We start from the raw sequence: 27,999 nt of genomic DNA on the forward strand, positions 1-27,999 counted from the left end.
TATACTAAATTACATTTTTGTTGAAAAACCTAACAAAAGGTGGAAAAATCCAGTTCCAGACCAGGTCTGTGCCCCTGAAGTCATGGTGGCCTCAGATTACATTGAGAAGAGGGTAACAGGAGTGCTGTCCAATCAAAGCACTTCTCTGTGGGCTAATGAACCAAGTTTAACAAATCCCTGTTCTCTGAATGGATGCCAAACTATTATAAAATCTCCAAACCGGCAGACCTCCTTCAGGCTCTGGCTTCAGGTCCCAGGTCGGTTAAACTTGTTTTAATACTAGTATTTGGTTACATCTGGGCTACCAAGTTCACACTCTGAACTAGCCCTTTCAAAATACCCTCACACTCTGGATCCACCTTGTCAAACAATAATGCTGTCAAGTCACCCAACTGTCAAAATGCCTTGCAAAGCCTAGTTGGCAAAGCAGAAAAAAGTCAGTAAGAAATGGTTTGGATTTTTAGTATTTGTATCAGCATCATGGACTACTTTCTTTTCTTGGTCCATTTCAACAGGGTTCTTGGTAGGCATTTTATATTAGCTTTAAAAAAGAAAAAGTAACATCTCTAATTTTGATAGCTGAAAATGATCAGCATAGAACAAATAGCCCAAAATATAATGAGGCCCTCTTGTATCTGAGTTATGGCTTTGGACTTATCACAAGGCTATGTTCCCTTGGACTCCAGGAGTGCTCCTCCTTCCTTTGCTGTCCAGATTGCCTGGCGGCAGTCTGCCGTTTTCATAGCTCTTAAGAATAACTCTTCTGACTACTGAAAGGGGCAACCTTAGGTCTAGTCTACTGAGCTTCTGATTACCTTGTCATCTTTCTTACTTCAAGCAGCTTTTTTTCTCCCAAAAGGAGGCACAGAGTGGTAAGTTTCCATATCCCATGGAAAGAAAATTATTAATGTGATGCAGATCTGACTCTTTTTAACAGTCTAAACGTGACCAGAAAATTTCTCCTATTGGAACATTTTCTTCCCTGCCCACTCCAGTTTGAGTGACACTGTATCTGTTACATGCCCAGCTAAGGTTACAGAAATTCGGATGGAATTCAGAATGAAGTTCCAGCCACTCGACACATGAATGTGGAAAAAAAAAAAGATTCATGTAAAATGGTCAGAAACAGAGATCTTTGGGCCCTGCCCAAGTCAGAACGGATGTTCAATCATCTTAACTGAGCAAAAAACCCTAGGAGTTCCGAGTTCTAAACTACCTCAAATCTCAGTGTCTTCATTTACTCCCAAGCCTATACCTTGGTAACCATGAAGGCAAAAGAAACACTAACCCATAATGATGTACCCACATGCCTCCAAGTATCCGCTAGAACTTCTCCATTCTTGGCGCTCAAGACACTGAAAACGTAACTATTTGGTACAAGACGTTGGGCAGCTTTCCTTACACGTGGCCTGCCACAATGAGATGCTCACGGCTTCTATGCCTGTGGGAGACCAACTCTCATCAAAGGAAGCGACAGATTGGGTCTGCGAATTCTAGCTGTTCAAAGCTCTCCAAGGATTGGGATCTGTTCACCGTTCACTGGAGAGATGCATTGGCACTCATCTGGGAAGCACCCAGGAAACCTGTCTATTCCATACCTTCCTCCCCACTGCCAACCACAACGTCCACACGAGCCCGTTCTGACTCTAAATCTGAGTAGGCAGCAATGTTGCTCTCCTGCCAGTCTCTGCCTCCTGTCCCCATCACTACTGCTACCATTTGAAAGTTTTAAAAGAGGAAACTTGGCTCTGAAATGAACTTAATTATTATTAATATTATTAATAAATTAATAAATAATGTTAAACATTCTGGGCTGGAAGGATCCCAGGGCTTCCTCTGATAGATCCCATGAGAAAAGAGCAGCTTGCCCTTGATCCAGGAGGACCAGTGAACAGGAATTCAGAGCCTGATTTTGAGCTGGTCTCAATCTACGTTTACATGGCGGCCCTGAAGGAGGAGCAGCAAAGCAAAGATGAACTAATACCTTAACAGCCCTTAGCCCACCTCACAAATGGTGCCTTTCCCATTCCCTAAGGCAAGTCCTGCACTGCCACCCTCCTTATTTTAAATTTCTTCCAGGCAAAAGATGCTACTGCTGTTTCAAGAAAGTCGTCTTCATAGGCCCTCAACCTGTTTCTTTTGCAATTATGTTCTGGTCATAAAGCAGTCCTCATTTCAAAAGCAAGAGTCCTCTGGATGGAAAAAATAATAGTAATACACACGCATGCATTTGTGACATGATGTAGAACATTTAAAATAGTTTGGGGTAAGGGGTGGAAAAAAAAAACTTTATTTGGCCCACAGAGGGGATGGAGGAGTAAGGGGATAGACTAAAAGAGAGGGAATGAAAATGGGTGGGAATAAACTAAAATGGAATGGATTGATGTGCAATACATTTGGTTACCTCCATCGCAATATTCGAGCAAGGTACATACAAAAGAGAACACAGGTGCATTGAACTGAGTTTTGCTTCTGAGTTGGTTCTACATTGCAACAGTTCTAACGTTAGTAAATCACCAGTTATCTCTGTCCAAGTCAGACAAGGCTCTCTCCTCTCTCTCTGTTAGTGCAAACATCGTTTTCCATCCTGGGCCGTCGCCTGACCCGCCAGCGCTCAGAAGGCATGCTTGTGGTGAGCTCTCACACTCTCCCGTTCCCCACCTCCAAAGGCAGCCGGGGTCTCCAGCCTGCTTAGGCGCTCCAGGCTTCTTCCGAGAGCCTCCTCCAGCTGGCTGCGCAGCACCTGGGCTCCTTCCAACTCCACCTGCAGGGCCTGATCTCGCTCAGAGCTGGTTGGACACGCCACACAGAAAGGAAGAAGAGTTAGAAAGTGGTTTGAAGGAGACCAAATGACTCCAAATGAAGCTGGAGTCATTAAGTGCTCCTTAGTGACCGCTGTCCAGGACATCAGCGTGTACCGCTGGGTGTTTGTTAGGCCGATTTTAGCACCTACTCCTCCGATCGCAAGTTTTGGCCCAAATTCACAGAAAAGGAGTTTCCTAGAATCCCCTGCTCATAATTCCCCACAGCTCATATTGCCTTGAGAGAATTCCAATTTCCCACTGTATGTTCTTCTTCCATAACAACCCATTATACTAAGGAAGAATCTTCTTATGTGGATTACTAAAACAAGTTGCAATCTGAAAGAAAACCATGACCAGAGAGAGTCCTTCTCTAATGACTTCTTTTTCCTACATGAGTTTTGAAATTTTGAGGTAACTAAGCCAAGTCCTGAAAAGGTTACTGAAACCAAGAAACTAAAGATTCAAAGATTTTCTTCCAAACACTGATAACAAAGATTAAAGTGCTACTAAGAGAAAGATGTTTTCAAGTTATTTTTGGTCCACTTTCATTGTACAGTCTTTCTTCTATCAGAATCTTTACTTCTACCTACAGAAAGTAGAAAAGGAAGAAAAAAACTAAAAGGAAATTAACTAGGAGTTCCTGAAAAATGTGAAGATAAAAATTGGGAAAATGGTGTAATGAATAGAAAATAGGGGGGGGAAATTAAAGCAGAATGACAAAACATAAAGAAAGAAAACTGCGGAGGCCCCAGAACATGGCAACAAGCTCAATGTGGGTTCAGCCATCTGGCACTTTACTGTCTCACTCCAATGAACAGGGTCTCCTTGGGGCAGACTAGGAGACCACATTAAGGAGCCCCTGCATTCCTTCCTTCTTTGTCCGCCTCTGGGGACACAGAGATGGACCTTGCCCTCCGTGCACATTCCCGAAAGAACAGTCTCAAGCCCTCTTACCCGCCCGGATGCGTGTGGAACTCCACCAGGCTGCTGTAGAGCCGTCTCTCTGCTTGGAGGGTTTCATTGAGCCGGCCCCGCTCCTCCACCAGCCCCTCCATCACCTGCAGCAGCTGAGAGAGAAGCAAGGGCAGAAATGAAGGTTTCTCTTCTCTGGGGAGGGTCAGAATTTCAGAGTCAGAAGGGACCTCAAAGGTCATCTCTTCCCCTCACTGCCTGGGCAGGAATGTCTTTTTCTCAATGGGAAAAGTGGTTATGCAGCAGTATCTGTGAGTTATGCAGCATCAATGACACAGCACTCCCTAGTTCTCAGCCGCTCGACAGCTCTCGGTCCCAGGAAGGGCCTCCTTATATTGAGCTAAGGTTCACCTCTTTATCACTTATTTCCACTACTCCTGGTTCTGACCTCTGGGCCAAGCTTCTTCTGCACGTTAACACTCTAAATACTTAAAGACTTAAGTCTTCTCTTTTCCACACTTTCAAAATCCTTCATTCCATCAGGGAATCCTATATGATGTTTTCTGGTCCCTTTACCTCCCTACATCTTAGACGCATGTAACTTAACTTACATGTTGAGTAGGAAAGGTAATGTTTTCCCAAGTATTCTAAACCTTCGAAAGAAAAAGCCCATAAAAAAGAAAGAAGAAAGTTTTTAAAAAAATTCTTGTAGAAAATACAAGTTGGCCAAGATAATTACATCTCCCTACCTACTTGGTAGCAACACTTAGTAGTCTAGAGGTAAAAATGAGTAAGTCTAGTAATAAAACACACTGTTATTCTCGCTTGACCTATAAATTCCGGGCTCCCTAATCTCAGAATAAGATACCATAATTTCTATAAATCAAGGCAGAAAATAGATCAAAGTTTCTTCACTGCTACCAAATGAAAACATCACAAGCTGATTATTTCACAATTCATCGAGACCACATCTTTTCCTAAGGTGACATCAGAAGAGAAGTCATTACCTGATGCCTGCGGTTTTCGGTTGCTTCCTGACCCTGGGATTCTGCTGAGGCTACTTTTTCCCGAAGGAGCAAGACTTCTTGGGTCAGGCGCTGGACGGCTGGGATGTCTTCGGGGTCCACAAGCTGCATCTGAAGGTCCTGGTGACCAAAAAACAGCATCAACTGGAGGAATGACAGAGGACGTCACCCTTGAAACAGTCCCCTCCCTGTCCACAAGAAGATTCAAGGCTCTAAAGAAGAGGAACCCCCGACTCAAAAGGAAAACTCAACAGATACAGCCCCTGGTAAGTACATCATTAGTGCAGCTCTGGATTAGGGGTGGTGTCAACATGACAGGAACACCGCCACTGGCAATGGACTGGGGTTGCCCTAAGGACATTCAGGACTCTGACTGCCCCGGGCCCGACTCAAGAGCCTGCAGAGACCTTGATTAGGTCTTCCTTGATTTGCATGTTCCTGGTCAGGGACTCCATGTCAGCAGCTTGAACCTGCAGCTCCTCCGCCTGCACAGCGACCATGGATTGGAGAGCGGAGAGTTCCATCTGGTAAGAGAGAACATGCCGGAGTTACGGGCGCAGTGGCCAGAGTCTGTGGGGAGGCCACACAACATCACAACGGAAGACTGAGGTCAGCGTCTTCCCCCAGATCACCTCCCTTTCATCTCCTGTCACAACATCAGTTAATGACGTGCTCTGGGCATGTGGGGCACACCACAGCGGCTGTCCTCTGTAGCGTCATCCTCAATGATGTCGTCTGCTGGTCTTCAACCACACTCAGCAAACACAGCAGCAACATCTTTGATTACAATGTAATGATGAATGACATCAGCATTCTCTAAATACTTCACATCCACACAGACATGAGGCCACATTATTTGCTGGCAAATACTTTCATCAAACTCCAAAAAGGGGATAAAAATGAGAAGAACAGTATAGGCTGAAGGCTTAAAAGCTAGCTGGGCACTAGCTCAACTTTGACGAAAAGCTAAAACATTCCATGAAGTCAGGCTCTTTACTAGGGAAACAAGCTCTTAAGAAATTAAAAAATATACCAAGTAATAAAGAACCAAAATTCGCCTTACATAGCTTCTGTTTCATCATGGACTATTTATTTTATGTAGTAATTTATGGTTTGTGGAATTGGTAGAATAAAATGAGCAACAGACCCCAGCAGTTTCCTGTTGCCTCTACGATGTAGTTGGAGTTGGAAGGGACCTTGGGGTAATTCTAGGGCCAACTGCCTCACTTTACAGATGAGGAAACTGAGCCTCGGGAAGGAGAAAAGATGTAGCTCCTAAGAACAGCAGAAGCCCCATCTCTAGACTCCATGGCTTCAGCACTTAATGTGCCATGTGAGGAAGGAGAAACTTAATGACTTTCTCACCTCCGTAAAATCTACAAGAACAGTCTACCCAGATAACAATGTTTATCTCTGATGAAAACATGAGAAGGAAAGAGGACGGCCTCTGCAAGTGATTCTCTATAGGAAAGCATGTGTTAAATCATCGGGTTCTGCTGTCTTAGTGCATTCTCCAAGACTCTCCTTAACCATATGTTTCATACACACGTTAAGGTTATTAGAGATTCTCTGGTAGATCCAGGCATGGGGATAATTTTGTTTGACTACCACCACAGCCAAGCCAAGAGACACTGGTACACTAAAGATATTTGCCTACATCACAAGGAATGTGCTCGGCAAAGACCAGACAGAGCAGTGACTCCCCAGAGATGGTGCCGCTTTGCCCCTGTTTGCAGTCAGCACAATGTTACCCATATCAAGTTGTGGAATTCAGGGTGCCCTCAGTGTTCACTGCAGACAATCACAATCACAATCACACTCACACTCACACACACACACACACACACACACACACACACACACACAGTTTAGCCCAGCAATCCACCCAGGAAAAATCAAGTGGATGAAAAATGCATACTGCCCAGATTACGACATAATTTACATGTGCAGCTCATTGACTTAGACTAACACTATGTATAGTTTATGCATAGTTCACACAGATGTAGGCAGACAATATAGCTAAGTTGGGCCCAGAACAGAAGGGAAAATATGAGCTAGATGGCATTTTAAAATTATGCAGGGCTTTAAATGATCCCCAGATCTTCCCAGTCATAGAAGCCCATTGTTGATAAAATATTCTTCTAATGATATTAGATTGTTGCTAATTATAAAAACTATAACCTCAAGACAATCAGAATTATTGGTGACCCAATGGGCAATAGAAAGCTCTGTGTGGTGGGTGAAGGAGGGTACCACAAGTTACTAATGATAGCACGTGTATAAGATGTGACAAAGTGCATCGGAGACTGGGGATCAGAAAAGGAGGCAGGTTGAGGTAACACAGCAGAAGAAATGCGAATGATAGACTGCTTCACTGCAATATGAGCAGAACTCTAATTTGCCTCCAGCCCATTGGATACTCTATGGAGCAGATGTGGGAAGAGATATGGACAAAAGCAGCACAGGATGCACAGACACGGATAGACTGTAACCTCTGTGAGACCCTGACATTCCTCCCCATTCCGGTCTATCCTCTGCTCAGCTCAGCTCAGCTCAGCTCAGCTCCCAAAGGGAGCTCCTAGAGCACAGGTCTGACCGGCTCCTCTCCGGATTCCAGGGCCTCTTTGGATCAGATACAAATTCTTCAGTTTATAGTTCATCACACCCTGGACCCCAACTATCCTTTTGGTCTTTTCCCATGACTCCCCTCCCTGCATCCTTTCATCTGGAAGAGCTGGCTTACGTGCTGGTCCTCACACATCACGCTCTCATTTTTCTGCTAAACTCCAGTCCGACATCCTTAACTGCCTGTTGGCCATCTCTGCCTGAATGTTCTAAGAGTGTCTCAAATGACACAACCCACACAGAACCATGATCTTTCCCCCTACACCAGTGTCTGCCAAAACTTCCCTATTCTGTTGAGGCAGATGCTAACACGGTGATGCTCTCTTCTCTTTCACCTTCACCCAGCTTCCGAATCACATCGACTCCAAATCTCCTACATTTGTCCCCTTCACTCCACTCACAGCCCAGTTCAGAGTCTCAGCATCGCTTCTTGCCTGGGCCATCACAAGCCTCTTCATTGGCCTCCCTGCCTAAAAGCTCTTCCCTCTCCAACCCAACCTCTCCTCAGCTGCCAAAACAACATTCCTTAAGACAGAGGTCCAACCAAGTCAATGCTGCTCAAACACCTTCAGCGGCTTCCCACTGCCCACCAACCTGAACTGCAAACTCCTCCAACTGGCATCTAGATTCTTTCACAGTACGGCCCCGGTCCACCTTCGCCTTATTCCCCTTCCTACACTGTGGGCTGCAGCCAAACTTGCTGATTCCTTGTTCTCTACATCTCAGCATGCCACCTCTAGTTTCTGTTCCTTAGCACAGGCCGCCTCCCATGCCTCCCCCTGCTTTTCAAATCCTGAGCTTCCTTCCAGGCTCAGCTCAGGCCGGTGCGGGCAGCTTCTCTTCTTGACCCCTAACTGTGAGTGCCCTCTCCTCCCCTCAAATTATTTGCCATTTCCTTCTTTCTTTATGTGTGATGTCTCCCAATAAAAGCAGCAGCATGAGGGCATTCAGTGGTCTGGGGTTTTGCCTTTATATCCCTGGCACTGGCAGAGTGTGCTTCCCCTTGTAGAACTTAGCGCTTGCTGAGTTGCTGAAATGGAAGTGTGAGGTAATAGGAAAAAGTCTTTGTCCCAAGAAAACAGATCCAAAATAATTTAATTTCTATTGCTCCTCATTTCCAATGTTTAAATTCTATAGTATTAACATCATGACTGATAAACAATTGCAAAGTCCCTCATTTCTGCAAATGATTTTTTTACTTGACAACGATTTGTATTTGAAACAATTAGCGTGAGCAATTGTTATGGTTCCAACGGCGTAAAAAGAAACGGCTCACGATGGCATCGGTGACACAGTTTGCCTTCCTTCCCTAAAAGGCACCTTTTCTCTAACTTCTAACAGAATAGCACGACTGAAAGGGCCCACGTGCCAAGACAGGTTTAAACTGGCTTTGGAAAAAACACTTGGGGAACGAAGCCTGTGCCCAGGACTCACCCGCCTTTCTCTTTCTTTTCTTGTTATGAGTTCAAGTTCTTCTTTGGCATGAACCAGTTCCCTCTCCAGCTCTGCAGAGGCCTCTGTGTTTCCTGTAAATAAACACAGAATGCTCACAGAGGTTTAATCATTACCGAAACCTGTCACAGTACAACTGACCCTTGCTGCTTACCCCTGGGTTTAGTAGCCTATAATAACCACCAATCTCTAATAGTCCACACACCCATCTTGCAAATAAATAATATAAAGACAGCAGTTAACAATTTTTTTTTCTAGGACTCTAGAGGTAGACAGGTAACAAAACCCAGTATGGTTTATAATTCATATAAAATGACTGATTGACTGATGACTTGTATAACAATCATAAAAAATTATATATCAGCAAAAGATTATAAACTGTCAAAAAACAAAATTTCAGCCTCCCCAATAATGTGTAACCATGCCCTGTTATACCAAACTCTTAACGTGCCTCGTCACTGTACCACATCACATGACATGGCAATTTTCTGGTTCTGGAACTTACTGGGCTTCGTCCTTCAAAAGTGGCTTTGTATTTGCAACTTTTCTCTCCATAAAAAAGTGCCTGGCCTACAGGATATATTGAACATCCTAACACAAATCTCTGCTCCTTCTATGCATAGGATCAAAGCTGTCCCCAATGAGCTTTGAGACTTAGAGGCTTGATACCTTGGGGGTACAGCCTGGGGCAAATGACTTGCTCTCCAGCTCTCTCTTCCCCACAAATTTAAATACAGGAGAAATAAAGTTAAAATGATTATCAAATACTGTCTGGAAAGTAAGTCACAAAACAGAAGACTTGGGAGGTGTGGGAAGCAGTCTGGCCTCTTTTCCCCCTGCAAGCTGTTTCCCTGAATCACAGCCCAGATCTCACTGGGTAGGAAGGCTGCTCCAAAGGCAGGAGCCCTCCTTGGATTATCATTCCTGAGGCTGGTTCTGCACAGAACACCCCACCTGAGGTTGTTCCTCTCTCACATCTAACATCATTCTTACCATTTGGGTGACTGAAGAAGTGAACAGCCTTGGCCAGATGTGCTAACATAGTTCTAGGAAAAACGTGATGATAGGTGTGATACTTGCCTGACCGAGGCCTGGATGCGCTGGCATCGCCTTTAGCAGTCACTAAAGTAAGTTCGTCTTTGATGTTTCCTTGCATTGATTCCTAAATTAAGGAAAGGGAATTTGGGGAACATTGAGTATCTATGAAATCCTCCATATGAAAGGGTATTAGCAGGAAATATCGGTCTAAACCTTGAAAAGCCATTAGCACTTGTCATAATCTAAGATTAAAGTGTCGTTATCCTTGAGAGCATGATTCAGGCATAAATGGGACTCAATGAAAAACTGAAATGTCATCCTCATGGCACGCAGCATCACAAGTCTTACTTGGATAGGCCGCTCCTCATGATGGTGGCCGATGAACGCGGTAGCTTCAGCTGGCTGGTTTGTGCTGAACCCCTGTGACATAACGAGATGATATGACCTCAGGGTCCCATGGGCTGGCTAAGTGCTCTACATACATCATCCCATTTGATCCCACAACAAACAACCCCGTGTGGAGGGAACATTACCAGGTTCTTCCCTCCGATGTGCTGGCGCAAGGTCTGCACCTCCGCGCTCCTTTCCATCAAGGCTTGCACCATCTTCCCCAAAGCAAGCTGACCAAGGAAATAAACAACAAGGGAAGATCAGAAAGAGAATCCAGACGTGGAGATTGGAGTCGTGTCTCACTGGTTCTATGGCAAGCTGACGAGGCCTTGAGGGACCCTTGTTTGGAAGGGTGAACTTGTCCAACAGGTTGGGAACGCTTATCTCAGTTTAAAAAGGGAAGCTAAGGAGGGCCCTTGCTCGCCATTGGAACCTGGGCAAGCTGAAAATGTAAGTGTCGGGGGAAAGAGTACGGAGACGCCCCCTTCTTGTTAGCAATATTTATTTCCTATTGAGATGATTGTTACTCTCCTTACAGTTAAGCTAACATAGGTTTCTTTGTTCTAGGGCTGTCCAGATGAAATCAACCATTAGGCCAAATTATCAGGAGAACCCAACAAGCACAACACGACCAAGGCCAGTTGGCATTCTCACTGCTTCAGGTCACCATGGTTTTATAAGGCTGATAATGGTGCAAAGGCGAAAGCCTGAGCTCTACTTCTGGTCTGAGTGAACCACAGACATGGTTTTTACTTTCCAGCAGCATCAAGAAGAAATTAAATTATAATGATCAACACCCTGGAGAAGAAATGAGAAAACAGGCCTCTCTCTCTCTTCCTTGCAAAGGTGGAGGACAAGGGGTGTGGAATAATACACACACTCTCAGACTCGACTGATCTGTTGGTTAGTTTTGCTGAGCTGTTTTTTTTTTTTCCTTTTTTAAAAAAATTAACAGTTCACCATGGAGGGGCTGGGGAAAGGAATATATGTGGAGAAGAAGGAAATGTCAAAATAAATAAGAAATAATTTTTTTTAAATTATAACTAGAATTACTCAATTTGTAAGCTAATAGAAAGTCAATAGGCTACACTCAATGTTTTAGCCCTAGGTTACAGTAGCCAGTCTCTGTGAGAATCTTCTTTTCTTTTCTTTTCTTTTTTTGACAGGAACCTAAGATCATCTGAGGACCTTTAAGAGAGGAGAGAAGACATTTCACACTAACATTGGAGGCTGATATTTGGGTTATTTGGGCATTTGGATAACCACTGTTGGCATAAGATTATAACCTTTCGGTGTCTCAATATGATCTCTAGAGAAACTTTCAATTGCTTCCTTTGCTTTCATCATCTCAAAACAAAGAATCTCAATTCTTTTATTTTATGATCATATAGAAATTATTAACGCCTCTCTAGGGAAGAAAATACCGCTTGTCAGGGTAAAAAAAAAAATGAGTAGGTATATATACAAATGTCCTATCATCACGCTGAGCTACTTCCTATTTGGAGATGATGGTGTTCTCCGTGACCGAGCCTGGACCGGTCCTTACCTGGCTCTCCTTCTCCCTGGCGCTCATAGACTGGAGCAGGTCTTGAATCTCCATCTCGTGCTCCAGAGCCTGCTTATTTCGGTCACTCAGAAGGTCCTGCAGCAGCCTTTCTTTCCGCTGCAGGCGCAGACACAGCTCTTCGGCAACTTCACTCTGCCCTGGTCCTAGCTTGCAAAGCAGTGTTGCACTGAGATCCTGAGGGGAAAGACAGAAAAGACATTCTGAAAAGGAGAGGGAGTCGTGGTGCCTTCCTTCATCTCTGCCACCCAATGGCTGTTGGCTACAAAGGCCTGTCAATCTCTAGCCTATGGGAGAGATTCAGAAATCACTGGCCACTTGAATTAGGAAGATCATACACTGAATTATACGACAAGAATGTTTAGAGTGACAATTCATAGATCAGTCTGGGAAATAGTGATTGCTTGCTAAGGGCTAACAATGACTTACTTGGGGTTAGCAGAAAATAATTATTTATTGGCTTCAGAACCTCCAAGAGAGAGCAAAAATTGCTTTAAAGAAAGAAAAAAGGACCCAGCAATAGCACTTTTAGGGCTATATCCCAAAGAGATCATACAAATGGGAAAAGGATCCACACGTACAAAAATATTCATAGCAGCTCTTTTTGTGGTGGCAAAGAATTGGAAATTGAGAGGACGCCCATCAATTGGGGAATGGCTGAGCAAGTTGTGGTATATGAATGTGATGGAATACTATTGTGCTATAAGAAATGATGAACAGGCAGACTTCAGAAAAACCTGGAAAGACTTGTATGGTCTGATGCTGAGTGAAGTGAGTAGAACCAAGAGAACGTTGTACACAATAACAGCCACATTGTGTGATGACTAATATTGATAAACTTAACCCTTCCTGGCAATACAAGGATCTGGGATATCTCCAGAGGCATTGTGATGGAAAATGCTATCCACATCCAAAGAAAATACTATGGAAGATGAATTGCTACTTTTTTTCTCTTCTTTTGAGTTCTGTCTGATGGTTCCTCCTATTGGTTTTTATTTTTACTTACAACATCACTAATGTGAAAATATGTTTAATATGAATGTAAACGTATAGCCTATATCAGATTGTGCGCCGTCTTGGGGAGGGTGGTGGGGAGGAAGGGGGAGAAAAATTTTAAACTCAAAAGCATATGGAAGTGATTATTGATAAATCAAAATAAATTAATAAAAAAAAGTCAAAAAAAAAAAGATAAAAGGGTATGGTACAGTATGCCCAATAGCTTGATGTGTGTGTGTTTCTTTTCTCTAGTAGCAACATGCAAAATATAGATCTCATCAGTTCTCATGTTGCTCCTGTAAAGTAGGTAACTATTCCCCCACCTATTCTAGAGAGAAGGAAGGACAGTGGGCACAATGACACATCCAGTCATTTGGTGATAGAGGGTAAAACCAAAAAACGGTCCACAGACTCCCAGACCTCACAGGATGTCCTAACGCGTCCCTGACAGGACCCAGGGCAACCCCAAGCCTTGCCTCCACTTCCTTGTTCCTGTCGTGCAGAGATGTCTGCAGCTGCTGGACGATGCCCTCGTGCTCCTGCTGCCAGCGGCTGAATTTCTGCTTCATTTCTTCTTCCAACCACTGGAGGTTCCGGCAGGTGACTGACAGCTGCTCCAGTTCCAAGCTTTTAGCCTGCAGGAGACTCTCCATGCTCTACAGCCACAAAGAGGGGAATGAAAGCCAGGGGGATAAGGAGTCGTTTCTCAACGACACAAACAAAAATGTAGCTTAGGTTTCTTCTTTATGTACTGTAAGCAAAGTTCAACTTGTCCTATGGAGGGTGGGTTCAACTTTTCACACTGCTTCCCAAAGGAAAAATTCAGCATTTAACCCAGCAATGCCTAATGTTGTTAGAAATTCTCAACCCCAGGGTAGCTAGGTGGCACAGTGCACAGAGCTCCAGCCTTGCAGTCAGGAGGACCTGAGTTCAAATCCGGCCTCAGACCAAACACTTGACACTTACTAGCTGTGTGACCCTGGGCAAGTCACTTAACCCTGATTGCCTCACCAAAAACAAACAAACAAACAAAAAAGAAATTCTCAACCCTGATGACTAAGATTCAGACAAAAACACAGGTATTGTGGGGCCAGAGTTTTAGAAGGAAAGTGGACTAGAACTTGAAAGAGTGGCAAGTCTTTTAAGAAGTGATTGAAAGATTCAAAGCCTCAAATGCCAATTTAAGTCAGTCTGAGAGAAAGTACACAGACTAAGGGTTGACATTTTAGAGCCCAGTGAAGGCTGTCAGACTACAAACACCTCACATATCACAACACGCCATCAGAAGAGCATGGTGTTTGTTCCTCCCAGAAGAAAACAAGGGACTACTGCCTTGTTCTTCATCTGTGTGGGAAACTGATAAGGCTAGTGCTTTGATTCTGAAAAATGGAGGCAAGGAACAGTACTTCATTCGAGCAGGAGGAAAACAGATTAGGGAGTGACTGGGCACGATACCCACCTGAATGGTGGCTTCATTGGAAGACAGGACACAGCGAAGTCTCTCTAAATCATGATCTCGCTCTCTCACAGCAAGATGAAGTTGGTGTAATTCTTTTTCCTTTTCTTCTAAGGCACAAAACTTCTCATCAATGGCCCGCTGCCGGGAAATGGTGGGGAAGAGAATTAGCATTTTTTAAGTCCTATTATGTGACTGTGTTAAGTGTTTTACAAATATTATTCCATTTAATAATGATGTAAAAGTGGGAGGTTTTAGGAAAAAAATCCTGGGCCTCCAAAAGAGTCAGTGCCCAAATAGCCACGTGTTCCAGGGCAATTTAAAGTGAGGAATAGAGAACATTCTTTTTTTTTTTTCCACGTAAAACACATTTCCACATTAGATATGTTGTGAAAGAAGAAACAGAACAAAAAGAAAAAAAAGTGAAAATAGTATCAGTTCTTTCAACAGAGAACACTCTTAATTCTACATCTCCCCATGTAAAGCCCTTATACACAGTAGATAGTAAGTTCTCTATCATGGCCTTTCTCATAAGTGGAGCAGATTTTGATTTACCTCTAAAGCAACATCTCTGTCTTGGATGCGATGTCGAAGTTTCTCAAGCATCATTTCATTCGCCTCAAGGCTCTTCTCTGAGTTGTTCTGATATTGCATGAGTTCTCGGTATTCCTAGTGAGACCCAAAGAATTTCCCATAGTTACACATTGCCAAAGAGCACAATGATCACAGTTACACAGCAAATCTTCAGCCTTTGCAAGGAGGTGCATTTCAAAGTGGCTTATCTTTCTTTCTCCCTATTCCTTAGCAATAAAGCCACCAAATCTCTCTGAGGCCCAGAAGCCTAAGGAAGCCGACCTGCTGACAAAAGGATGGGACCACAAAGGCCAGAACCGTTGAGCCCTCTCACACCTAGCTTGGGCCCCACACGGCCAGAGGGGGTAAACCCGAGAATGGCGCAGAAAGATAAAAAGCTGGCATGACGAAGGTGGGAGGATGGCCCCGGACGGACAGTCAGCAGAACCTCCTCTACCGAAGGCAAAAGGGGCCCACACGAGTCCGTTTCTCATACTCCTGAACTGCCAGTTGTTGAGCAGGTCCTGCTGTGCTCCCTGAAGTCCACAGGAGCTCCTGGCCTCTGCTTCCCACGAGCCTGAAGTACAAAGTTCCTCGTGTTGCATGGCTTGAGGGATCCTATTCTCAAGGGGGATTTCCACTCTACCCATATTTACCTGGGGCTTCACAGCCTGGAAACTGAATTTTTTTTTAATAAAGCCCAGGGAATTTCACTGCTTTAACCTAAGGATGACAGATGTGTTATGGAGTTTTCTCTTAACTGTTCAATTCCTATAATTCTTACTTGTATTTGGGAGATGCACTGGGGCACAGTGGCTACAGGGCCAGCCTCTCCCTCAGGGGGGCCTGGGTTCTAGTGCTGGCTCTGATGCACCCTGGTCATGTGATCCTGGGCAAGTCACAGAGACTCCCAAAGACCAAGGCAACTCCCTAAGGTGATCGGCTGGGCCAAGCTACTCCCTCCCTGGAGTTCATCGACGTCAAGGTAATCACAGATCTGCTGACCAGCACTGAGGGTTGTGTAAGTCTTTGTAAGGATTCTCCAGGCCTATACCATTGGGTTTTCGCAAACACCTGGAAATCCTGGGGGTGGGACCCACACCTTCTGTTTCACAGATATTATCCCCCCAGGGCCTAATTCAGAGTTCTGGATGCAATGAGAACTCTGATCTGGGTGACAATGATCTGTAATCTGATGTCACAGCAACCGTGTCCATCCCAGTGGCTCACCTGCAGGAGCTGGTCTTTCTGACGCAGGCTGTGGTTCAGACGCTGAACGCTCTGCTCTTGGGCTTGGGTCTCCCGGCACCTCGCACCCTCCAGCATCTGAAGCTGCTTGTTCTTACTGCGTAAATCTGCCTGTAGTTGCTGCAGGGTACTTCGCAATTCCTGAAATAAAACACACAACCTTGATCAGCAAAATCTTCTGCTTTCACTCCCTAGTGCAGGTTGGATGCTTAAAAGGGTAAGCATTCTTTTTTTTTCTTTTTGAAATATTTATTGCCCCATTTTTACATTCATTTTTATGAGTTCCAAATTTTTCTCCCTTCCTCCCTCCCCTCCCTCCTCCCTAAGACAGTAAACAATTTGATAAAGGTTATACATGTACAATCATGTTAAATATATTTCCACATTAGTCACGTTGTGAAAGAAGAATCGGAATAAAAGGGGAAAACTACAAGAAAGAAAAAAACAAAAACAAAAAAAGTAAAAATATGCTTCGATCTGCATTCAGACTTCATAGTTCTTTCTCTGGATGTGGATAGCATTTTCCATCATGAATAAAAGTGTAAGCTTTCAAATGAATAAACACCTGTTAAATGTCTTGTATGTGCAGGGCAGCATACTAGGCATCAAAGGAGATGCAAAGGTAATAATAGCATTAGCATTTATTTAGCACCTACTATGTGCCAGGCACTGTGCTAAGCACTTTACAGATATTACCTCATTTAATCCTTACAACAACCCTGCAGGTAGGGGCTATTACTATTCCCATTTTACAGATGAGGAAACTGAGGCAGACAGAGGTTAAGTGACAGGCTCTGCTAGTAAGTGTCTGAGGCCAGATTTGGATTCTGGTCTTCCTGACCACAAGCCTAACCCTCTATCCACTGCATCACCTACCCCAAAAGAGTTTACAATCAATTAGATGACATAAGACGTACACAAATGACTTTAAATCAAAACAGTACTATAATACAAAATGACAGCTGCATAATAAAGATACAGAGTATTATGGGAGTTGAGAAGAGGAAGCTGGAAAAAAGGGAGGGAAAGGAAGAGACTGCTTCCAGTGGGAAGTGGCCTTTGAGCTGGTCCCCAAAGGATGGACAGGCTGTCAATAGACAAATATTGGGCAAAACAGCATTCTAGATCTGGCCTCAGACCAGAAACGTAACACTCAGTGGCTGTGTGACTTTGGGCAAGTCACTTAACCCCAACTGCCTCACAAACACAAACAAACAAAAAAACAAAACCAGCACTCTAGGCACAGAAGTGGGGAAGCACAGGCCGCAGTGGAGGAAGAGCAAGCCATTTAACTTGGCTCAAGTGTAGACCATGGGAAGAAAATCACTTTCCTGGCGTAGACCCCACTGGATGGAAACAGCTCAGCAAAGAGCAGGAAGCAGCCATCTTGAAACAATGCCAGCAGAAACGATGATATGAGGGTGCTCATGATGTCTGAGGTGACAGGATCTCTTCGTTAAGATTCGCTCCTCAGGCAAGGAGGAGGAGGAGGAGGAGGGAAAAAGCGAATCACTCCAGCGAGCTCAAAAACTTACGTTTAGCAACAGAACGTCTCTGTCATGGGTCAGAGCGTTTGGTTCTCATCCTCAGAAGCCTGGGGATATTTGGCTGTTTTCACTGCCTACTCTCCTAGAGAGCCGGTAAAGACTGTGACTCATTTTCCTTAGGTGAGACCATCTAAAACTTTAAACAATGTTCTCACGTAGACTGCCCCCTAAAATACCTGATGAAACCTGGTCAAGAAAACAATTTCTTTAAGGAACTAAGGAAAAAGTAAGAAGTCTCCCCAACTCCAAACTCTGGCTTTAACAGATTCTTCAGAGTCGACATTTCTCAGTGTCTGGTGACCTCCTTCAGGGCTCAAATAAATATTTTCCAGACTAAATCGCAACAGAAATATTCAAAATGTTCCATCTTCAAAACTCAATTTGGATTAAGATCCTCAAGGAAACAGCTGCAGGCTACACAGCGCACTTTGATTTCAAATTAAAACGGGCAGCAGACTCTTAGGGGAGCAGCATGCCAAAGACCCTTTCCAAGCAAGAAGTCTGTCACCTGGTTGGTTCGAGTTTCGGAATGTCAAATACAGGCTTTGCTGAATTACTGCGATAAGGCCGACGGGTCAAAGGTGCTTAAAAATCATAAGTAAAGCAAACCCTGGTGCTAAGCAGTGGCGGTTGAGGGGAAAGTCAGTTCCTGCTGCCACAGATGGATTAATGATTTACCTGATTGTGGGTCCGTGACGCTTCCGTCTGCTGCTCCAGCCCCTGAGCTGCAGCCTCCATGAACTGAAGGTTCCGCTTGGCATCCTCCAGGAGCCGTTCCTTCCGTCGGGATGCCCTCTGAAACTTCTGAACCTCCAGCTGGCTGCAGAATAAGGCATTCTGGAGATCTAGCAGGGCCAGCTGTTGCTGGGCTGGGGACCCACCTTCTGGGGGCTGAGAAGAGGAAAGAAAGCATCCAACAATGGGGGCTGAGCCAATAGCCGAGTACAAAAGGAAATGAAAGTGGGGGTGCTGAGCCTTGGACAGTGCCCACTTACCTGGAGTTGTCCGAGCTGGCTTCGGTGCAGCATGTCCCGCAGCTTGGCCATTGTGTCATTCTGACCTTCGATCACTTGGTATAGCTCTTCAGTCTGAAAGACGATAAAGGACCAAGCTAAACATGGAAGCTCACTGCCCCCCTGACCACGGGGGAACAGCGAACAAATCTATGTCATGCTACAATGGATTGAGCCCAGTTTCTGGGTACCAAAAAAAAAATCAGTTTCTACCATCATAGAAGGAAAATGTTTTCCTACTTCGACAGAATTGATGAACAGTTACTAAATACCTATGTCATACAGAACTACGGTAAATGTTGAAGGATAAAAGCTTTGGTAAGACAGAAAGCCTGTCCTCACAAAGCTTATAGTCTAGTAGAGGAAATGGCAAATAAACAATCAGTTATTCAGTCAACTGGCATTTATTAAGTACCTACTATGTGCCAAACACTTCACTAAGGGCTAAATGCAAAAAGACCATGCCTGCTCTCAGGTAGCCCACAGGCCAATGTGGGGAGACAAATACAAAAGACTATGTACAAACAAGCTACGGACAGGATAAGTTGGAAATAATCAATAGAGGGAAAGGACCTGAATTAAGGAGGATTGGGACAGACTTCTACATCTTCCCTGTAAAAGATGGGGTTTTGGCTGGATTTGAAGAAAGCCAGGGAAGTCAGGAGGCAAAGATGAAGAGGGATGTTATTTCAGGTCTGGAGAAAATAGCTAAAGTCTGGAAAAGGAGCTTCTTACGTAAAAAACAGCCAGGAGCCCTGGGTCAGTGGATCAAAAAGTACGTGTTGGGGAGTAAGATGTAAGAAGACTAGAAAGGTAGGAAGGGGCCAGGTTACGAAGGCCTTTAAAAGCCAAACAGAGTATACACAGATATCAACAGTACACAATATCAGATGAACTTATCAGAGATGCATGACGTGAGGTCTGGCAGTAAGAATGGGAGGCAGTAGTTATTAACTAGGGTGGCTCAGGGAAGACCTGGTGGACGTGGCATTCAGTTGAGTTTTCAGTGACAGGAAGGAATTTCAGAGGCAAAGGGGGAGTGGGGAGAGGACAGTACAAGTAAAAAGCAGAGTGCTTGGTGGGTAACAGAATGAGAAAAGGCTGGTGAAGCAGGCTAGTCCCACACTGCAGAATGGCAATTCTGGAACAGCAGGCTGAGCTGTATTCTGTAGGGAGCTCCTGAGAAAACACAACCAGATCGATGCCGAAGAAAGTACTGACCATTTCTTAGGGAATATCTTACCTCACTCTCCCTGCTCTTCAAGGACTGACTGAGGTTCTGAATTGTACAATCCTGCCTCTGTGATGCTTCCTGGGCAGATTTTAGTTCACAGCTCATTTCATTCAGTTTCTCTTGTAGAATCTGTACGTGGCAAAGAAGAAAGATTTGATGATCAGGACGAGTCTTTCCATGCCATCTGCCACAAAATCCCTCCTCCCAAATCTCTGGCTGCCATTGAGACTCTGGGAAATACAAACCAGGGCCTAGCCCCCTGTTACTTCTCTAGGGATAGTACTCATTAAACCCTTAAGTGAATCAGCAGAAGCAAATGAGAGAAATGGGAGGGCACCTGCCTTCTTTAAAAGGTGGTGAAGCAGCAAACAAGCACAGAAGCCCCCCAAGTTTCAGGTTCAAGGTTAGTCCTAAGCATACACCTTAATTGTGGACAAACTATAATTCTCAAGAGGAATAAAGATGAAAAGAATATAATTAGGTCAGGGGAAGCATTCCCTAGAAGAGTAGCTGAAAACTACTGGGGGAGATTTTGTAGGGATGCTTGGTGGACCCTGCCGAGCACATTTGGGCTTCACAGGTATCAAACTTTTATTGGCCTTCCATGACTGTCAATCGGAGTTTGCCACAGATGAAGCCAGACCTTGTTGGCAGCGTCTGTTTGCTCAATTTTGTCTTGAAGTTCTGCCAAATGAGAATCAGGCACACACTGTTGGGTCGTGGTGGCCTCATTTGAATTCAGCTCCGGTGACTGGAGTGGCTCTTCAGCGATATTCTAAAAGAAATGAAATAAGAGCAGTTAATCAAACGCTTAAGAAGTGATCTTGACTTTCATTTTTTTAAAAGTAATTTATTTTGAATTCTCAACAATCGCTTCCATAAGCTTTGGAGTTTTAAATTTTTCTCCCCCTCCTTCCCCACCTCCCTCCCCAAGATGGCGTGCAATCTGATATAGGCTCTACATATACATTCCTATTAAACATATTTTCACATTAGTCATGTTGTAAGTAAGAATTAGAACCAATAGAATGAACCACCACAAAGAGGAAACAAAACAAAACAGAAGAAAAAAAATAGCAAACAGTATGCTTCGATCTGCATTCAAACTCCATAGTTCTTTCTTTGGATATGGATAGCATTTTCCATCATGAGGCCTTTGGAGATGTCTTAGATCCTTGTATTGCTGAGAAGGGTTAAGTCTATCAATGTTAGTCATCGCACAACGTGGCTATTACTGTTGACTTTCATTTTTTACAAGATACAAGGAGCCCTTGCTTGAATAAAAATGGTTCCCTCTCTTCAGTGACATCAATCTGATATCATATTAAATAAAATAGCTTGGTTTGGAAAAAAAGTATATTTTTTTCTTAAAAGGAAAAGGTTTTATGGAGATGGCTAGAAACTAGCCTGTTTCCTTATAGCTGATGAATTCAAAAATCACTGATGAACAACAATTCTCAGAACACTGTTTGGAGCTAGAACGAGGTATTACTATTACCTTCTAGCAAGTATATCACTTAAAATGTGCAACTTGAGAGACAAATTTATATTATATGACCTATAAAGATAATCAAAGACTATAGGAAGTCTGAAATGTCACTTATTGTGAAAGTCAAAGATAGGGAAGATGTAGGAATGCTAATATACCAATTATCTTATTTATGTTCAAAGGGGTTAAAACATAAATCTTATATATTTATAATCAATATAATTACATTATATAGAATATATAATCAATATAAAGACTGATTAAAGTTCTCAAAATTCTGGAAAACCTAGTGAAGGGCAAGTCATTCGTACTGTTATTCATATGACAGACGATTTAATGGGCACAGAAATCAGAAAACCACAGGAATTAGACATGGAAGTCTGGGGGTTTAATGGGATAATAAATTATCTAAAAAATCAAGTGAAATGCAAATCCAACAATAAAAGTACCAGAGTGATCTAAATCCTTTCCTAAAAGCAATTAATCAGAAACTACTTAAGTTCTTAAGATTTAAGATTGAGACCTATGCATCTTTACAGTGCTAATTTGGCTAATGGAGACCCAATAAATATTAGCTGATAGGCATCTTCCAAAGTGTCTCAGAGGCATTTATAGACTATCAGCATTCATCCTTTGATATACTAAATCTGTATTCTGACTTTAAAGACAACACAAAAACAAACTGGGAGAGAAAATCAGAACTAGGGTTCTGAAGTTCCTAGTAAGAAATCCGTGTTCAATTTTCATCTCCAGGTAGCCCCAAATCTCCTAACTCTGGAAATCAGGTAAAGGCCAAGGAATATCACTTTCATTTGCAAATGGGGAAGAGAAAGACAAAAAAGATGGTGATAAGTAACCCGATAAGTTCATGGTAAATTTGGGAATATAAACCATACCTCCAAATGTCCAGCTTTATCCAGGAACAATTCAAAAAAACCTCTACGCAGACAAATGAGAGTAAGCATACTAGTCTTCCCTTAATCTGCTTCAAACTTTTCTTCTATGTGGCCAGAAAAAAAGATGTGAAGAGCACTGGTGGGTGTGTAAATAAGAATTTTAACCACAAGCCCACCCTTTGAGAACTTTGGGCTGTGGAAGAAGGACCTAATGCATTTGTTTGATTATTTCCAGTAATGATAAACTAACAAGAATATATTGTAACAATATACATTAAGGAATCACTCGTCTACTGAACGTAACTATTAAAGCTGATTTTGCAGGCTGCTTGGCCACGAGATTCTCTCCAAAAAACAAGCTTGTGGCTTACAATTCACATTATCCTCAGGATAGAAATGGACTAATTTCAAAAGTCAAGGAATTTCTATTGAAATCTACATATTAAACCCAGTTTATCTGTCCGTGAGAACGGTCAGTTATGCTGAAATAATTCCTAGTTTCTAAAGATCCAGAAACTGGATGTTTTGCCTTTATTTTTAATCCTAAATTAGGTTGGGACATGTAATAGACAGCCTCAAAATCAGGGAGATCTGACTGGGTTTGAGCCCCGCCTCTGTCAGACCCTGGTAAAAGTCCCTTTAACTTCTCAGTGCCTCTGGCAGCTCCCAGGGTCTAAGCTGCAGAACAGGTGAACAGAGAATCTACATCAGCAGTGAGATTTCTTGTTGCAATGATATTCTACTGCAGTGAATCACAGGCCTGGTTAAAAAAAAAATCTTACTCTTAAGGTTCCTTCCAGCTAAATCCCTATGTATCAGAAAAATGTTCCCTCTCTTAGAAAAAGTGTTCTTAACCTGAGGCCTGTGAACTTGTATTATTTATCATGGTGATGACTGCATTTCAATATGCTTAAGCATCAAATACTTATCACGAGAGTGAGATATGAAAGCTGGATCAAATCTTCAACCTGCAATACTTTGGCTCAACATTAACCCAAAATGCTACATCTGGGGAGCTGCTATAATGACACTGGAATGAATGATAATGCAACTTGAAAATGAAATCACTTCACTCAGAGATAGAACCTATTAGATAGAACTCCCTTGGTTTAGAAAGCAAAACCACTTCCTGGCCTTGCGGCTAGCAAAATGCCAACCCTTCGATCCAAGGCTAAGGCTGTGACATTATTGTTACTCAGATTCTTCTAGTTAAAAAGCATTTTGCTTGGCACTGCTTCAGCCCTCAAAATAAGAAGGCTCAGACCTCATGCTGCTCTAATTTTCAATTCAGGCTGCTAATAAATGGAAGATGAACAACAAAATGGTAATGGAAGATTAAAGCTCTTGTCCTGGACTGATGGCCCTTTGGACTCTTGTCAGTTTCCAAGGGTAGCCAGGAACTATGACAGAAACAAGCCAAGTGCTCCAACAAAGGAGAGATTCATTTCAGTCACTACAAGGTTTGCTGCAAAGATCAAAACATCTTGTGCTGTCTGTATCTATCTGAAAAGGTAAAAATGCCAGAGGTACCAGAAACCTGAAAGGCTGTTTAGGAAAGAAAGCATAACCCCAGGGCCTTTCTAGTTCAAAACCAGACAATGAAGAAAAGAGGTCCCCAAATAAAATACAGCTTCATACCAACCTAAAAAAAAAATGCTAACAGCCACAAATTCTTAGGCAAAAATATGGGAAAGAATGGAATCGATTCACATAAAGGAATCAATAAGTAGAAATATTAGGATGATATTTTTCATAGAGAAAATCAGCTATCAGGACAAAGTCCCTGAGAGCAGCATTTATTAACACAGAGTGGCAGTCCCTGGGGAAAGCGTGGGATTAAACAAAGGACTCAGAGAAATCTGTTTGCTTAGTCTTTTTCTCCCAAATTCTAAAGCAGGTGTTACCAAAACCAAATTTTGAAGGCTCTACCCATTTAAGGGTTTAAGGGGTCTGACAAGACAAAAGAGAAATGCCCTTCTCTTTCTCCCTGTTCCACTAAGCTCTGGTTCTGTACAAAGCATTCCTGCTAAGGAGCGCTAGCAAAACCAATAATAGGGCAATTTCCAAAATGGATCACTGCCAAGTGATTTTATTTAGAAATAATACTGCAAATAGAATTTATTTCCCATTATTGCAGATTTTGGAATAATAAATCAGCTTCTAAAATTCTTCTCTTTCATTTGGTCGTGATGTTCTCTCACAAACAACGGGATAAAGGGAGGCATTGTGATACAGTGGTCCAAGCAGAGATGGGAAATAGGAAACCTGAGCCCCAAGTTCCCCCTTGGGGGAATTTATCTGTGTGACTTGGGAAAAATCTGGAACTGATCTTCTCATTTATAAAATGAAGATTTTGATCTAGATTGCCTCTAAGGTCCTCTTCTAATTCTTATACATTCTGATTCAAGTAAGAGATGCTAGCTAGCAGGAAGGTCACATACAATGGCCAGGTTGTTCAAACACTGCTTTTCATATCCTGAACCTTTGCGAAATGTGTGCCTGGAGGTGATAAAATGGAGGCATATATTAAAGCATGTCTAGTGCAACCACATTTTATTTTACAGAATCCCCCAAAACACCTTCTGTAACTCTGGTTATAGTGAAAAGGCTCGGGACTCCTTTTAATTCCAGCCTTTAAGGAGATATTTCAGCGAGAGTAGCAGAGAAGGAAAAGTATAATGCTAAGAATTAGGGGATATAGTTTTTAGTGGTGATCCTGAGGTAAGTCACAATTTTCTAGGAGATGCAGTGTCTTCATTTGTTGAATAAGAGGGTTAGACTGGAGGATGTGCTACCTTGCAGCTCAAAAATGTGAGCAGAGTGACTGAAAATGAAGACAAAACTCTTCCTGTTGGGCCTATGCTTTTCCGATCATTGTTCTTCTGCCCTAGCTATTATCGATCTGTGAAGTGAAATATTTCCCCCTTCCACCTTGCCTAGGCAAATATTACTTCTGCAGAATTGATACGAAAGCACTGAGCATTATTTGTGATGATGTCTAGCAAAATAAATGGCTTCTTAAATCTCTCTGAGCCTCAGCTCCCTCATGTAAAATGGGGGAAATCATTATTGAACAACCTACCTCATAGCTTTGTGAAGTACTACATAAACATGAACAATATAGTATCATTATTATAATTTCCATCTGAAAGTATATAAAAGGAACAAGCATAAAAGGAAAAGATATTGGTCCTAAGCATAATAGCTGACTTTTTTAAAATGCAGAAAAATAAAAGAAATAGTAGTCTACCTGGTATTTATTATTTTTTTCAGAGTTTTCACAGATACTCCTTACATACTGTGCATAATATTTAAGTGTACTGAATATAATTTTCTTACTTTTTTTTCCTCATGAGAAGATACTACCTTGGATGTTATTTTGATAGTAGAGAAAATTTTAATTTGGCATCCCAGAACCCCTTTTTAAGTTTTCAAGTAATAAAACTCATGTCCTTGCTTATGTTAGTTCATAGCACTCCAATATAATTTCTAAGCATTCACTCTAGGTGACAACATTTGATTTGTTTCTAAAGTATTGCAGAAAACTATAGGCATCTAGTGTTTATGGTTACTATAGAAACAAAATGGCACCTCTCTAGTGTCTGAGTTCAGAAGAATTAAGACCAATTGCCTCTCTCAAGTCATTAAGTGAAATCAAAACACTAACTGGTGCAATCTTCTTCCCACAAGACAAGTATGTAAACCTCAGCTTGGTGAAAAATATACCCAGAACAGATGCACCTGGGATTGATAGCTGTGAGTGGCTTTCATCTAAATACTTTAAATAATATCTGATTTTAATCCCCAAGACCTTTAAAATTTAAAAAAAAAAGGCTCAAGGGAGAAAACAAACCATCTTCAACAAGAGCCCCCAAATGATCCCGTTAATTACAATAAATACAGCAGCTGAACAAAAGCATTTTTCTGGTGTAGCTAATTAAGAGATTTTCCTCAAACCTTACCATCTGCTGCAATCACTTTGGGAGCACCTGAACACAAAAAGATTGCTGTTTCAGGCTAGTCTGTGAGAAAGAAAAAAACCAGCCCTCTGACTGACAATGAAGAGGATCAATAAAGTTGTGAAGTGGAAAGAGGAAGAGGTAAACGAGAGGGGTGGTATTGGAGCATAGGCTGCCTGCCTTTTTAAAGGCAAAATTTACTATGAATTTAGTGTTGTCTGAATCTTTTTGCTTTAAAAAAAAATTTTTTTTGGTCAACTGATGTTGCATGCAGAATCAAAGCAGGAAGTAGACTGATCTACACACCAAAAAAAGTGGCAAAAAAAGAAATATGGGAGCATGAAAGACAAGGGAGGATAGAGTTAGAATACTTCAAAAAACCTTAGAAATGCATGTTAACTTTGAATGTTGACTAATTAGAAGCCATGCTGAAAGTCTGGAGCCTAGCTGTGTAATCTGATAAAACCGAAGTGCCATAGTATTACATATCATCTACCTGGAACCGTAGTGGCAAATAGTCCTCATAGAGATCATCCCACAGCTCCTGCAGTTCAGAAATCTCCAGGGAATAGCCCACAGGTGTCTTGGAAAGGGGTTTCACAGGCCTGTTTAGGAAATTGGGACTGGTTCCATCTGCCATGAGATGGCCAGGCTTGGCTCCAGGTGGACTGGATTTCACTGGTATAGGAAGCTTGCTCCCCCGGGGGCTCTGGATGGGCTTATAGTCAAAACCTTTAATCATGCTAAGAGCTAGTTCCAGCTTGTGGCCACATGTGTATTGGATCGCCTGATCATCTGAGCAGCAATCACACTTTGGGAGTTCTTTACTGCCTCTCTCGGGTTCCTCATCCTTCTGTTGTGGAAGGCTGGCCTGTGCAGTAGCATCCAAAGATTCCACAGAGGAACCAGGAGTTCCTTCTTCCATGCTTTCCCCATCCGCTGGTACCTTTGTGCTCGATAAGTCTGGAGGCCCAACCTCTGACAAGGCTGGCTCTTCAGTACATATACTGGTGGACCACCTGGTAGAAGAAGGCCCATAGGAGATGCTTCTGGCTACCTTTCGGGGTACCTTACAAATGGCTTCATAGTCAGAATCGGCAACCCTTAAAGCAGCACAGCCCCTACACCTCCGGGGCCTGTTTCCAGGGCCCTCTGAAGCATGGCAGCTGTGAGCTTCCTGAGTCTGGTCCTCATTTTCTGCCCAGCACTCAAACCCAGAGTATGCAAAGTCTTCCTGGAGTAGTGCAGTGTATCTGACATCAGGTAAACTGGAAATATCCACAGTCCCATTCCCTACTTTGGCCTCGGTGCCGGGGTCGTCATTATTCTTCCTGTACATGCTGGCGATGCAGAATTTGAGGCGATCCTTCTCAAGCAGCAGCTTTTGTAGGCGCTCAATGGAGAGGGCTTCGATCCTGGCGATGACCGTGTCAAAGCGATAGATCCGGTCCAGCATGAAAGCGCACTTGCTGCAGGCAAACTCGCCTTTGCCATCTCGGGAGACATCCTTGCCCAGGACGTGGGACAGGAGCACCTGGAGGTTGAGCTTGGTGGTGGTGTGGAAAATCCAGCGCCGCTGGTTGCCGCACAGCTCCCGGGCACAGATCCTGCAGATTTCCTTCATTCTCTGTCCTGGCTGTGCCTGGATTCCCAGGGAGGGGATGGGATGAGCTGGGAAGGGATGGGCTGGGAGGCGGTCAGTCACTATGGGTGCTCCGCGGCGAGGCTCCGGGTCTCGCTCGCCCGCACGCCATGCCCCTGCGCACCCGCTTTCCGGC

General features: G+C 43.2%; 1 protein-coding gene across 11 annotated transcripts in view; it reads right to left on the reverse strand.

Annotated features, from left to right (window-relative positions):
• Positions 1-27,999, reverse strand: part of LOC114046382 (myomegalin-like) — a 243,814-nt gene that overhangs the window by 78,601 nt on the left and 137,214 nt on the right. For 9 of the 11 annotated variants that reach the window (XR_003569505.1, XM_027866695.1, XM_027866689.1 and 6 more), the window contains exons 1-18: positions 26,718-27,993; positions 20,521-20,652; positions 19,887-20,006; positions 18,626-18,718; positions 18,309-18,521; positions 16,066-16,224; positions 14,818-14,931; positions 14,266-14,403; positions 13,283-13,462; positions 11,793-11,987; positions 10,390-10,476; positions 10,205-10,276; positions 9,899-9,980; positions 8,801-8,892; positions 5,149-5,265; positions 4,724-4,861; positions 3,759-3,871; positions 2,662-2,789 (exon numbers count right to left, since the gene is read on the reverse strand). Coding sequence is in view for 10 of the 11 variants with exons in the window: in XM_027866695.1 (XP_027722496.1) it covers positions 2,662-2,789; positions 3,759-3,871; positions 4,724-4,861; positions 5,149-5,265; positions 8,801-8,892; positions 9,899-9,980; positions 10,205-10,276; positions 10,390-10,476; positions 11,793-11,987; positions 13,283-13,462; positions 14,266-14,403; positions 14,818-14,931; positions 16,066-16,224; positions 18,309-18,521; positions 18,626-18,718; positions 19,887-20,006; positions 20,521-20,652; positions 26,718-27,845 (3,301 nt within the window). In the remaining variant the exon portion in view is untranslated. Of the gene's footprint in view, positions 1-2,267; positions 2,790-3,758; positions 3,872-4,723; positions 4,862-5,148; positions 5,266-8,800; positions 8,893-9,898; positions 9,981-10,204; positions 10,277-10,389; positions 10,477-11,792; positions 11,988-13,282; positions 13,463-14,265; positions 14,404-14,817; positions 14,932-16,065; positions 16,225-18,308; positions 18,522-18,625; positions 18,719-19,886; positions 20,007-20,520; positions 20,653-26,717; positions 27,994-27,999 lie in introns of those variants that run through there. The other 2 variants (XM_027866698.1, XM_027866699.1) reach the window with 2 other exon arrangements.

This window comes from Vombatus ursinus, unplaced genomic scaffold (assembly GCF_900497805.2).
Source record: "Vombatus ursinus unplaced genomic scaffold, bare-nosed wombat genome assembly UNPS02014782.1, whole genome shotgun sequence".
Lineage (NCBI taxonomy): Eukaryota > Metazoa > Chordata > Mammalia > Diprotodontia > Vombatidae > Vombatus > Vombatus ursinus.